Here is a 12,600-nt window from a genome sequence, read left to right as displayed (position 1 = left end):
AAAATGGCTTGTACTAATATATCAATATAACATTAGAGGTTTATTATATTAATAAAAAATGGCAGATACAGTTTAATGTGTAACTACAACACCAATAATATTTTATAAAAAAAGAGATGCGAGTCTTTGAATTATAAACTAGCCTAAAATGCAACGGGACTCTTATTTTGGAATGTCTATTTTCTACTTATTGTTTACTTGCTGCTCATTCAAAAAGATGAGGGAAATATGATGTGCTCTTTCAGTCGTCTACAACATATAATATAAACATCAAGTAAACACTGTAATAATTCATCAAGACCATAAGCAATTGCTTAACAGAAATACACAGTAACCAGTAAAGCAGAAATCATGAAATATATTTTGAAACAATTCATGCAAAATGTGCATTTACACGCACTCTTTAAATGTCTTTTTAGAGACTGTGTAAATGTAATCCAATTATATTAAACAATAATACAAAGAAATCACAAACTGAATTATGGGTGTTGGACTATACTGGATGTATGGGTTCTGAACTCATAAGAATCGCTTGTTTTGTTATGAGGCTACACTGTGTTATGATTTGATTATCAATGACATTCGGTTCCATTATTTTTTTTAAAAAAGGAACCAGTTCTGAATAAGATGCAAAGTGCTTTGTTACTCACACTACAGAGCAGGCGAGGGAGCCCTTCTGGGTCTGGCTCTCTCTGATGAGGAAGGTGCCGTCTCGTTTGCTTCTCAGGAGATCCTCCGCCTGTGTGCGCTTGATGTCCCCAACGTACCAGGTACACTCGTCGTGATGTGCTTGATCGTCATCGTCATCCAACAGAGAGTACAAGCTGAAAGGTCATAAATGGAATGATTACTGTTTTATTCTATATATGTGATGTACCTGCCCAAAATATAAATTACTGTGCATTGTGCAATACAAATTCAGATTTCTATTTGAAACCATTATCTAAGGACAAACTGAACAGAACTTACTCCTCTGATTCATTCTTTATACCTAGCCATTCGTTGATCTTCCTTTGTTTGGTGCCTTTCTGAGTCAACCATCTGCAAAGACAACATCAGTGCTTTTAACATCGGCAATGGTTACCTGTGAATAAACACGCTCTGCTGAATCTACAACAAAATAAATTATACTGTGAGCTTGCAGTAACGCCAGCGTACCACAAAATAATGTCAAGACAAAATGTTTTTATATAGCATTGTATTTACTGCCTCGACTCAACGGTGAGAAGACTTGACTAGCATAGTCCAGTTCACACACAAATAACTCTTCACAAGTTTAACAGTGTCTTTCTTCTAACCCATTAAATGGTATTCTTTTAAATTTCCCATTCATCAATGAATCCTAAAGAATGCATCATGGTTTTCACAAAAATATTCGACAGCACTGTTGTTGACATTGATAATAATAATCATTTTTAAGCAACAAATCGGTATATTAGAATGATTTCTGGAAGGATCATGTGACACTGAAGACTTATTTAAATAATAAATTTTTTGATACTTTTGGAGCTTTGGTGTTGCCCACTTTGCATTTAAATCTTTTTCCGCTTGTTTCTCGGTCGAGCACCCAGTTGAAATTGATGTGTGAGCTTTTGCCTGCTTTTCTTCACACTGAAGACTGGAGTAATGGTGCTGAAAATTCAACTTTGCGTCACAGGAAATTACTTTTTAAAATACATCAAAACAGAAAAAGTATTTTAAGATGCAATAGCATGGTTGCTCATTTGATGAAACATTAGCAACATATCAGTTTTGTAAATAAATACATTTCAGTTCAAATAAAAATGTGTACATTAAAAAGTATATATATATATATATATATATATATATATATATATATATATATATATATATATATATATATATATATATATATATATATATATATATCTATAGATTATGTTTTAACAATATATATATACAGGAGGTTTTCTTACACAAGGTATTGGTCCCTTATCTTCCTCAGCTGTATGAGGTCTGGTTTCAAGCTGTTCATCTTCTTGTCTATCTCTCGATTGTCTGTGGCTTGTTGCTTCAAGTCCAGTTCCAACTTACACTTGCTGTCATGAATCTCTGTCACTCTGGATTTTAGCTTCTCAGAGTTGCTCTGAATTCTGAAGAGACAGTAAAAAAAAAATAGGTTTCCCACTTATAGCCAAAACATGACTCAGATTCACACATCTGTATCATTACAGTACAATGATGTGTAGTGAAAAAAAACAGAAGAACCTCTCAATCTCCTTGTCGTTGCCTTCTCGGCGATACTTCTCAATGCTTTCTCTACTGACGCGCTCCTGGGTTTCACACTGCTCCTCAAAGATCTTGATGGTCTCATTAAAGGCCTCTATGGCTGTTCGTTTCATCTGCAGCTCCTGAGAAAGATCGAACAGAGCGTTAGTGACTGTTAATTAGATCCAAATGCATGGGCAGGAGAGATGAGATGCAACCTACTTGTGATGTGCGTGTGTATTCTTCATACAGTACATCATATTCACGACTCTTCTCCTGATACTGCTCATGATAAACCTTCAGCTGCTCTCCTACTGCCTCCACACTGTCCTCTTTCACCACCTGATCCTGCAGAGCACAAGATGTGTTCACAAGCTTATTAGAAAGCTTGGAAGAGCCAGGACAGTTTTTTATGTAACTCCTGTTGTATTTGTCTGAAATAAGAAAGTCATGGCGGCTGTTGGCGACCAGATGGGGCGTTCAGAAAAAAAGTTCAAATCCTTCAACTTTATGCAAATGAATAGCGACTTTCAGGAGTGACAGCCAATAGAAAAGAAGTCAGTAGAGCTCATGTGATCATTGTCCTCTCAGTCAAAAGACGCTGCTAGTATGAATGGGGCTTAACATTGTAAGATTGCCAAGGACATTCCAGATACGTAATTTATTTGTAATATATTTGTAATTTCATGACTTACTGGTAACCTAACTGCAATGTGGCATGGGTTGAATTTCATTACCATCATTTACACGATCTTTATATGCTCTTATTCCCAAAAATTGCAATTTGGAATGTGTAATTAGACAAGATTTTCCCTTAAGAACATGCGCCTGACATTTCTCTCTGTTTCTCGTTGGTTATATCAAAAAAGTTCAACAACTGCATCAGATTGGTTACGTAACACTATCCACAGTCTGCTTTAAGTACTTATTGATATTATTCCTCTGTGATTATAGTATCTTTCCTTAATCATAAGAAATGTCAGCAAGCAGATGCTGCTAGCATAGCATAGCATAGCATATCAGTTTACAATGATGCTGAGCACGGAACATACTGAATGCAGTATTTCCTATGTTTTTTATTCATGATTTAAGTGTATTTTATTGTTTATTGAGCGCGACTGCTGTGACTGTTGGCGTATGACGCTGCTAACGTGTTATCTTTGTTATTAGGCGCACCAGAAAACACGTCATAAGCATCGTGAACTCTCTCACAACAGACCCGGAAGAGAAGACAATGCTGAATAAAGTCGTACTTTTTTATTTTTGGACCAAAATGTATTTTCGATGCTTTAACAAATCCTAACTGACCCTCTGATGTCACATGGACTACTTTGATAATGTTTTTATTACCTTTCTGGACAGTATACCTTGCACGCACTTTCAATGGAGGGACTGAAAGCTCTCGGACTAAAGGCACGTTCACACCAAGAACAATAACTATAAAAGATAACGATATTAGTGTCCACACCAGCAAACGATATTGTCTATGTATTCTAAGCGGATGCACGTCTGCTGCTTTAAATTCAGAATTGATTCTGATTGGTTGGCAATGTTTTTATCGTTCATCAGAAAAAAAAAATCGTTCTGAAAGTGATTCCAACGATATCGTTTCTCTGTGCCTTTATCGTTAAAGTTGTGGTGTGGACTCCGCTATTCTTTAATATTGAGAACAATTTTTAGAACTATATCTTTATCGTTATAGTTATCGTGCTTGGTGTGAACAGGCCTTAAATCTAAAATATCTTAAACAGTGTCCCGAAGATGAACAGAGGTCTTACGGGTTTGGAACGACATGACGAGGAGTCAAATTAATGGCTGAAATGACCCTTTAACATACGTCATTGGGTTCAAAAACTAGATGAAGGGAACAAAAATGGATACAGAAGTCTCAAGACATTTTGATGATGTTATGTTTTTATTTTTTATTTTTTTGGATACTGAAAGTTAGTCATTGTATAGAAAAAGTTCCATATGACGATTCTTTAAAAAAATCGCTTCGGTATATAAGGGTAAATAAATAAAGATAAATACTTATTTTTTACCATGAACTACCACTATAACATGAAGAACGTGCCATCAGTTTGAGGAATCATACCTGCTGATTTTTAGACACAGGGAAGAGCAGGCGAGAGTCCAGCTTGGCGTTGTATTGGGCCAGAGACTCGTGCCGGTAGTGGTTGATGAGCTCCACCACAGAGAGAAAAGTGAGAGGTTCTGAGAAGCCATACTTCCCCCCGCGGTGAAAAATCTTGATCAGTTTGTTATTGCCTCCTTTCCTGCAATAAATAAAACGAGGCTTTGATCATTTCTGGTCTCTGTTAGAAATTCCTCTTGGTAATGATGCATATCAAACGAATGATACAGCAGCACACCTACGCAAAGTATGCATCTCCATTTAGATATCAAACGAACCACTGTTAGGTCTGAGGAGGCGCTCACCTGAGGGTCAAGGTATACTCTCCCTGCACTTTGCTTGATGCGTCCCGCACCAGGAACGTACCATCAGGAGTGTCTCTCAACTTCTCATTCACCTCCTCTCTAATACCAAAGGCATCAAATACAGATTCATCATATACAGAAAAGTGTGACTATCTTAATTACAGCCGTATAGGTAATTTTGTCAGTGATTTACCTTGAAATGTCTCCCCAGTACCATTCAGCTTCACTCAGTAAGCCATTGTTTCCATTGGTCACAGATGAGGCCATGGCTTTGGCTTTGGGCGGTTTAGGAGGGAGAGCTGGATAAGATACAAATATTTACGATTCAAATAAATCCATTTTTATTCATCCCCACACGACTGGGGCCAACATTTGCTTTCCTGACTTTCATGCTTCTTCACCATAGAAACGTGTGTCTCTGGAGCAACTCGTCTTGCTCAAGGGCATAATGGTGATCGCTCAGGGATCAGCCCTGCAACCTTTCAGATACTAGCCTGGATATTTAACAACAACATCAAGTTTTCTCTCCTGTAGTAGAGTTGAAGTCTACACTAGGGTAGATAAAGCTTTTTTGGCATTTATTTTTAAATGCAAATCCATAATGCATTTTTTTTTTTTTTTTTATGAAATGAAAATGGTTTACTGAACTGTAACCAAGGCTGCATCCATAGGGAGATCCCTAACCACGGTTGCTTCAACAAGAAAAACTGACTGTGGAAAGCATTATATACATTTATTTCACTGAAACTGTTTCTCATTAGGTTTACAGACATAACTAAAATTGGGTGAAAATATAGCAACATATAATAAGATAATATCTTAATCATTAGCTTTGGCTTTAAACATCGGTAAAACAACTACTTTCATAAATCACTCTTTTATTTACTGTTTTGGAGAGAATAAAAAAGGATCTATATTGTGCTACATTTCTTTTTTAAGATAGGGGTCGTTCACAAGGGTATCAGATCATGATGGGCATGGTTTGAAAGGTTTGAAAACACAGATTACCCGCGTAAATCCCCCCTGAAAACAGGCTATTATACACAACAGCAAAAAAGACACCGGTGACTCACCGGGAGGAGTCGGCTCTTGTTCCCAAATTCTCTCCAAAAGAAGCCTCTCAACTGCAACCGCAGGAAACCCCTCATCTTCCTCTGACCTGTAAATCAAACACACAGAAATGAAGATGGTTTGCACATATGCTACTTTTCAGCAACAAATTTCAAGCCAATAGAAAAAAAAAATAAATCCGCTCACCCGCTCACAGGGCCCCTGATCAACAGAGGGCCAAAGATTTGGCCGAGGGTGTGAATGTCGAGGCCGTTCTGCGCAGCGCCCTGGCAGACCTTCTCCAGGTGTTTGAGCAAATAATGAAGCGTCAGAAGGTTCTGCAGAGGAACTTCAGGCTTCTCCAGCACCTGCAGCAGCTGCTCTCGGCTCCTCACGGAGGAAACGTCTATTCAGGAATGACATCACCATGAGCACACGGGTCATCAGATGCTCAGGCAAAGACACGGCAGACACTCGGAGCTGTTTGCTCGCCGAGTTCTGTTACTTTCTACAAACGGTGCTCTTTGGGCCTGCACCGATGAGTGAAAAGTGGCACATACCTGATTCTAGTTGCACTGCTGCCTGAAGGTCTGTATAAACAGAGGGAGGGATGATGGGGGCAGGAAGTTCCTGCAGGTACCGAACGAGAGCCTCTGAGAGTGCATGAATGTCCCACTGTCCCACGTCCAACTCCTGCAGCTCTGCACAGCGACAAATGTCTGCTCTCATCATGATGCACATATAATAAAATGACCAGTCACAGCAAGATACAGATTATCTAATCCAAAACATCCCTTTCATACGGAGTTACAGAAATATCCTGGAATTTATGATAACCAAACAGCAAATTGCCGGTAAACATTACCTAACCATTAAAGGGTTACTCCACCCCAAAATGAAAATTGTGTAATTAAATCACTTAGCCCCACGTCGTTCCAAACCTGTAAAAGCTTGGTTCGTCTTCGGAACACAATTTAAAGATATTTTGGATGAAAACCTGGAGGCTTGAGCCTGTCCCATAGACGGCCAAGTAAATAACAGTGTTAAGGTCCAGAAAAGGTATGAAAAGTTGTTGTCAGAATACTCCATCTGCCATCAGATGTGCATTCAGGGTTATATGAAGCGACAGGAACACTTTTTGTAAGCGAAGAAAAACTAAAATATTTTTATCAAACATATCCTTAAATTGTGTTCCGAAGACGAACTGAGCTTTTACAGGTTTGGAACGACATGGGGGCAAGTGATTAATGACAACATTTTAATTTTAGGGTGGAGTATCCCTTACAACATTTTACTTTGCTGTACCAGTCCTACTTATCACTTTGTTTGTTTTTTTATAGTATATATAGTGAAATCCAGAAGCCTGACACTTCATTAATTTAATTTTAAATCTAATCTTGGAAGTAATGTTTTAAAATATTTTTAATAATTACACAAACACTATGAAGTGAATGATCGACAGATATTAATTATACAGATGGACAGACTGAGTAATAATTGCACTTATTTAATATACAGAATTATTTAAGCAATGCTTATATTTTATATTATGATACAATAAATATTACATGCAATAAATTATATATTTTAAATAGAGAAATGTATTTATTAATATCTTGATATATAGATTAATAGATCTAAATAATTAATTTTCTACTAGGATTTATTTTTAAAACAATAATACTTTCATTTCATATTAAATATTTATTACTTAATATAAATATATTTTTAAATATATGTATTTCTTTGTAGACGATGATTGATATAGACAGACAGACAGATATTTAAGCAATGTATGCAAGCTGATATCTAAACTAAAATGAACAGAAAGACTCACAGCTTCTAAGAATAACACACAAAACATTAAAACAATCAAAATCAAAAAGACAGCCAACTGTCTTCTCCTGCACAGGAAGTGTACACCTATGTGGCAAAGGATGAGAACTTCGATCAAACTTACCAGCGGGGCTCTGTCTGTCAGAGGCTGAAGCAGTGGATGTCCTGTATAGTGTCCTGGAGTCCAGACCTAGCAGAAAATTGAGGCGTTAGCTCATCTCTCAAAAATAGATCTTCCATGCCTGCTTGGATTAGAGGAGCAGTTACATCTAAACATTAAACGTAAAAGCCCAGAGATATAAATATATCCAGTCACGCTATCGGGAGAACTGGGAAAACAGCCCAGCTGAATCCCTGAGCCTCGCTTTAGTCTGTGAAGAAGTGAGAAACGGCTTCAGTCGAACCAGACGGTCCAAGCGTCGCTCAGTCTCTCGCTCCAGGGAGAAAGAGAGGGATAGCTTACAGTGAAAGAGGAAATCTGGATGTTAATAACTGCCATATGGTCTAATAAGAAACACCTCGGGTTTCAATATTATTTTCAATGTGGAAAATCTATAAGAAATTCTAATCAATTTAAAAAATAATAAATTGAATATTTCCGTTCTTTCTTGTGGCCTGGAGGTGCTCTGCAGGGATTCCTGCTCGCTCTGGATTTGCGCTTTGTATCATGCGTCAGGCTCTCTAACAAACAATAAAGCCCTTTACATGACATTCAGTGACACAAAAGTATTACCTGTCCGCTCAATCGCTTCGACCAGCTTAATAAGATAAGGAGGAGCAGTTTCCGGGTGTGTGGACTGTTTGGGCAAGTCCAGGACTGGAGCAACTGAAAAGAAAAAGACAATTTCCCTCAAAACGCTGCTTATAACAATTACAAAAAGATTTCATTCTGTGAACTTTTCGTACAAATAAGAGTGTCCAAGACTGAAAAGGAAAAGCCTTTTAAAAACGATTATACTACTTTTAAAATATTATAATATATATTTTTTAATTCAATTACATAAACATGTGTTACACCTTTAATACATGTGAATATATATACCTTAGTTCATGTAACTGATATTTAAGTTTTAAAATATATTTTCAAAAGAAGCCTGTTTACATCGTCAAAAATAATCACACATGACATTTCACAACTTGCACCAAACATTTGTTTTGTGATAAAAGCTCAAATTTTAAGAGTCTTTTTGACTTTGACACTCACAACATCTGACATCACTTCCTGTTGTGTGTTTAATTTGCCTGTTTCCTGGCTACACAACATGGCTTTGATTTGGCAGACAAATGTTTTAAAAGAAATATTAATAAGTAGCTCAAAAAGTTTTTTTTAATTTTTTTTTTAAAGGAAATAATACAAGATCATGCCAAAATATCCAATATGGTCTTCTTTTCATAAGGTTTTATTTTCAATATGACGTCACTGACTTTTTTTATTTATTATTATTATCAAAACTCATTTTAATTCAAAAACTAAAAGCATGTTCATTCTATAAAAAGTGTACACTGTCTTAATGATTTACATATTTACTGTATTTATAATAACAGTAATAGATTCAGTCTTTAGGATACCATAGGATTCAATTCATTTTCTAAATGAAAAGAGTGCCTTATATAATATAAAATCCAAATCTGAAGTAAAATGTTTCTTAACACCAGCATTAACCCTGGCGCTCTTCATTCTCATCTTTGAATTGTGATTTGCAAGATTGCAGCTTTCTCCATCTACTGTTGTGACTCACTGTCCCGAGGCCAATGTTTTAAATTTGACTTTGACTCGCCTGTTACCTTTTTTTAAATATAGTGCTAAATGTCCAGTCCTTCGTGGAATACTAAAGCTGCCAAAAACAGCAACTGTCTAGCGCAGAAGCCTGTTGACATGATGTAATGTAAAGGCTCTTCAATAAAATCGGGTATTTTCAACGCAGGCCACTTCTCTGTCTTAGGTAGAGTGATGGCTTTGGGATGTATATTTGCATATGGTTTCTTGCTTGCTCTATTGGTTAAAACCTTTGAAGACCTCTTGCATACACATAAAACACTTCAACACAAAAACGAACCAAAATATCCAAGTAGATGTTAGAACGCATTACAAAATCACATAGCAAAAGATAATAGAAAGAAACTGCACAAAGAAAACAAAGAAAAAAAAGTATTTATAAAGACAAAAGCTTTTTACTGGTGAAAAAAAACTATGAACGTTTCCTCCCGTCTTATTCCACCCCTTCTAGAGAAAGAGCTGCCTTGGTACTTTGCGTGAGTGGAGCACAATAAACGATTTAATCAAAAATCCTGAACAAGCAAAACCCCACTGGCCATGTGCCAGACCCTCCTTTTCAGGCCCACCACAAAGAGGCCAGAGCTTGGCTGCCTTCGCCTCCTGGCAGTGCAAGGCTAAACCACGTCTGATTATTAATTTTGGAGTTCAGACGAAGTGCCATGTCAGCACATTCCACTTTTCCACTGCACGTTAAACATGGAGCTTTGCTCGCTTTTCCCTCTTACAGACATGAAACCTGCCTCTTCCGCCCTCAATCTTTCCTCATCTCCCACATTTAACATGACACGGACATGAATCCATGTTCTACTCTTAATCCTTGTTGTATCTTTGCTTTCCTGGAGAAGTATTACAGAAACTTCCTAACTTAATTCTTGAATTAAAAGTTATTTTTGCTGTGTAATAACCATGGTTAATACTAAACAAATAGGAAAGGGTTAGGTTGTTTCTGTAATACAGCAAAATTAAAAAGAACAAAATTAAGCTCATTTTATTTGCAACTTTAGACTAAGATTTAATTGTCAACTACAAATTTAAAAGAGCGTTTTACACATACTGGCACTTTCATACTCATATGGTCTCTACTGAACTGAACTACGGACAGAATTTAATGTCTGGTTGTCTCCATTGTTTTTGTCCGGATCTATTAATTGATTCAGAAATACATTATTAAACAATTTAAACAATTACTTTAAAACACCTCGTGTCTAGTGGCCTTTTAGTTTAATTTCTGGATTAAAATGAATTTCATTTTCATCTGAGAGGCAGCTCCAAAATATCTTAGAGATTGTTTAACTAGGCAAAAATGTGTAGAAAGTGAATTATCCTGATCTCATAATGAAGAAAACTAATTTTATTTTTTTTAATTAAAAGAATGAAAACCATAAAATGAAAAGTAGTTTGGCATATTATTAATTAGAATTTATTTATTTTATTATTTTGTTTTGCTGCCCTACTGCTTAAAAAAAACCCTCAACTTATCAAATCAATCAATCTGGTGTAACTAACATGCTTAAAACATCAACAACAACAAAAAAACAGGAAATGACATCTGGACCTCTGCATGACTGTCAATGGTGTCAATGTCAATAAGTGTCTTTTTATGACAAAGCATACGGTTTCCTAAAGTCATATGAAAGCAACATGAATACAAAGAGTACATTTCTAAGAAATAAGCACATGCATTTTAAACAAAACATTTTAAAAGAAGTTTCCTTTTCTTTATTGTGGACACTCTTGTTGGTCATTGACAAATGACTAGGGCTGCTATATTGCCATGAATCTGACGATTCAATACGTATCACGATACGGGGTTATGATACGATATGTTTATGAAATATGGGATATTTCTTATTTTTGGAAAAGGATATATTTTTTTTACAAATTATTTAACCAGAACACAGTGGGATCTGCATTTGCTATAATCAGTCCCTTTAACATTCAGTAAGATTAAAGGGGGAAATATAAAGTGCCCCCAGAATGAGAGAAAGCTGCAGCCGCGTGGTGACCCTACCACCTGCTGTGCTCCTCACGAGTCTCTTCACACGGGACACGGCAAGCAGCGGAAATGAGGTGGCGCCCGTGCCACATTCCCACGGTGGACGTTACCACAAAAGCTTTTTTGCACACTTCAGCTTTGTACAATGAAACAAGAACTGGGACAATTCTTTCATCCTCCATTACCAGCGGCGAACTATATTAACGCTAATATTAGTGGCGTCTGGCGTGTTCTAATGCTAGTATTTCCTGTCACTCAGGATTTGTTCAGAGATGAAGACTGTCACCTAGCGGTCAGGATATAAACTCAAAACGAAACAACTGCCATTTTTTTAAATATCGAGATTCCATTTTTGAGAATTGATACAGTATCGCCAAACAAATATCGCAATACGTGCGACAAAATATAAAAAAAAAAACTAAATATATGACTTCACTAATAAACTAAACTATAGCTGCAAACTCACTGGCACAAACACTCAAACACGCAGCAGGAGTTTTGTGCAAAATACCGCTTTTAGGAAAAACAGCTGTGGCCCTCCAGTCATTGTTGGTTTTTGGAGAGAGAACCAACTAATCATTACCCAATTATAGTCGTCTTGGTAGTCTGCATTCTGGCTGGCCTGCAATGAATGTGCCCTGGGAAAAAAAACAACTGCAACAACTAATGATATGATTACAGCTTGCTTTATTCGCCTGCCACTTCTTCACGGCTACTGTCATGGCAAATTTGATCATATATGTTCTTATATGGTAGGCTAACTAAAGTAAGCAACTTTTCTCGGGTTGTTTATTATTTTATCCCTTCTGAATTTAAGTTAAACAACGGCCTACATTTTGGTAGGCCAAATTGCTCGACTTTGCAGTTGTATGTGCGGTTTGGTTTTTTGCTGGACTTGCAACTTCGATGTGTTCATTAACTTTGATTTGGCATTGCTCTACTAATGGAAAATGATGTCTTTGTACTCTGAGAATATGATTATGTAAGACAACTTTCACCCACATTGCTTTGTGCAGTTCAGTAATCTGGGCACCTCATTCAAGGCTAACCGAAGACCTAGCCCATTTCCTTTCAGTGGAGCTCTAAACCTCTCAACATGTTTTAATCTTAATGCAGTGCAAACACTATTAAGAAACACAACACACAAAAGCTCCAACAAGAGACAGTCTTACATAGCTAACATTTCTTTTTGTTGAGAATAATCAGCTTTAATTAACATTTCAAACACCAATAATTTAATTACACTAATACATTTTAATAAACAAATCTCAAA

The 12,600-nt window shown here is 36.7% G+C and overlaps 1 protein-coding gene across 3 annotated transcripts in view; it reads right to left on the bottom strand.

Annotated features, from left to right (window-relative positions):
* The window catches only part of LOC128028794 (phosphatidylinositol 3-kinase regulatory subunit gamma), a 32,041-nt gene that overhangs the window by 4,830 nt on the left and 14,611 nt on the right, over nt 1-12,600 (bottom strand). For 2 of the 3 annotated variants that reach the window (XM_052616130.1, XM_052616143.1), the window contains exons 3-15: nt 8,288-8,380; nt 7,679-7,744; nt 6,279-6,437; nt 5,926-6,124; nt 5,742-5,827; nt 4,862-4,967; nt 4,669-4,767; nt 4,325-4,505; nt 2,452-2,577; nt 2,230-2,372; nt 1,938-2,114; nt 970-1,041; nt 651-824 (exon numbers count right to left, since the gene is read on the bottom strand). In XM_052616130.1, the coding sequence (XP_052472090.1) occupies nt 651-824; nt 970-1,041; nt 1,938-2,114; nt 2,230-2,372; nt 2,452-2,577; nt 4,325-4,505; nt 4,669-4,767; nt 4,862-4,967; nt 5,742-5,827; nt 5,926-6,124; nt 6,279-6,437; nt 7,679-7,744; nt 8,288-8,380 (1,681 nt within the window). The remainder of the gene's footprint in view (nt 1-650; nt 825-969; nt 1,042-1,937; nt 2,115-2,229; nt 2,373-2,451; nt 2,578-4,324; nt 4,506-4,668; nt 4,768-4,861; nt 4,968-5,741; nt 5,828-5,925; nt 6,125-6,278; nt 6,438-7,678; nt 7,745-8,287; nt 8,381-12,600) is intronic. The other variant, XM_052616137.1, reaches the window with a different exon arrangement.

Source organism: Carassius gibelio, chromosome A2, assembly GCF_023724105.1.
Source record: "Carassius gibelio isolate Cgi1373 ecotype wild population from Czech Republic chromosome A2, carGib1.2-hapl.c, whole genome shotgun sequence".
Classification (NCBI taxonomy): Eukaryota; Metazoa; Chordata; class Actinopteri; order Cypriniformes; family Cyprinidae; genus Carassius; species Carassius gibelio.
The sequence above is the reverse complement of the archived record's forward strand: the minus strand, read 5'-3'. Positions and strand labels throughout refer to the sequence as shown.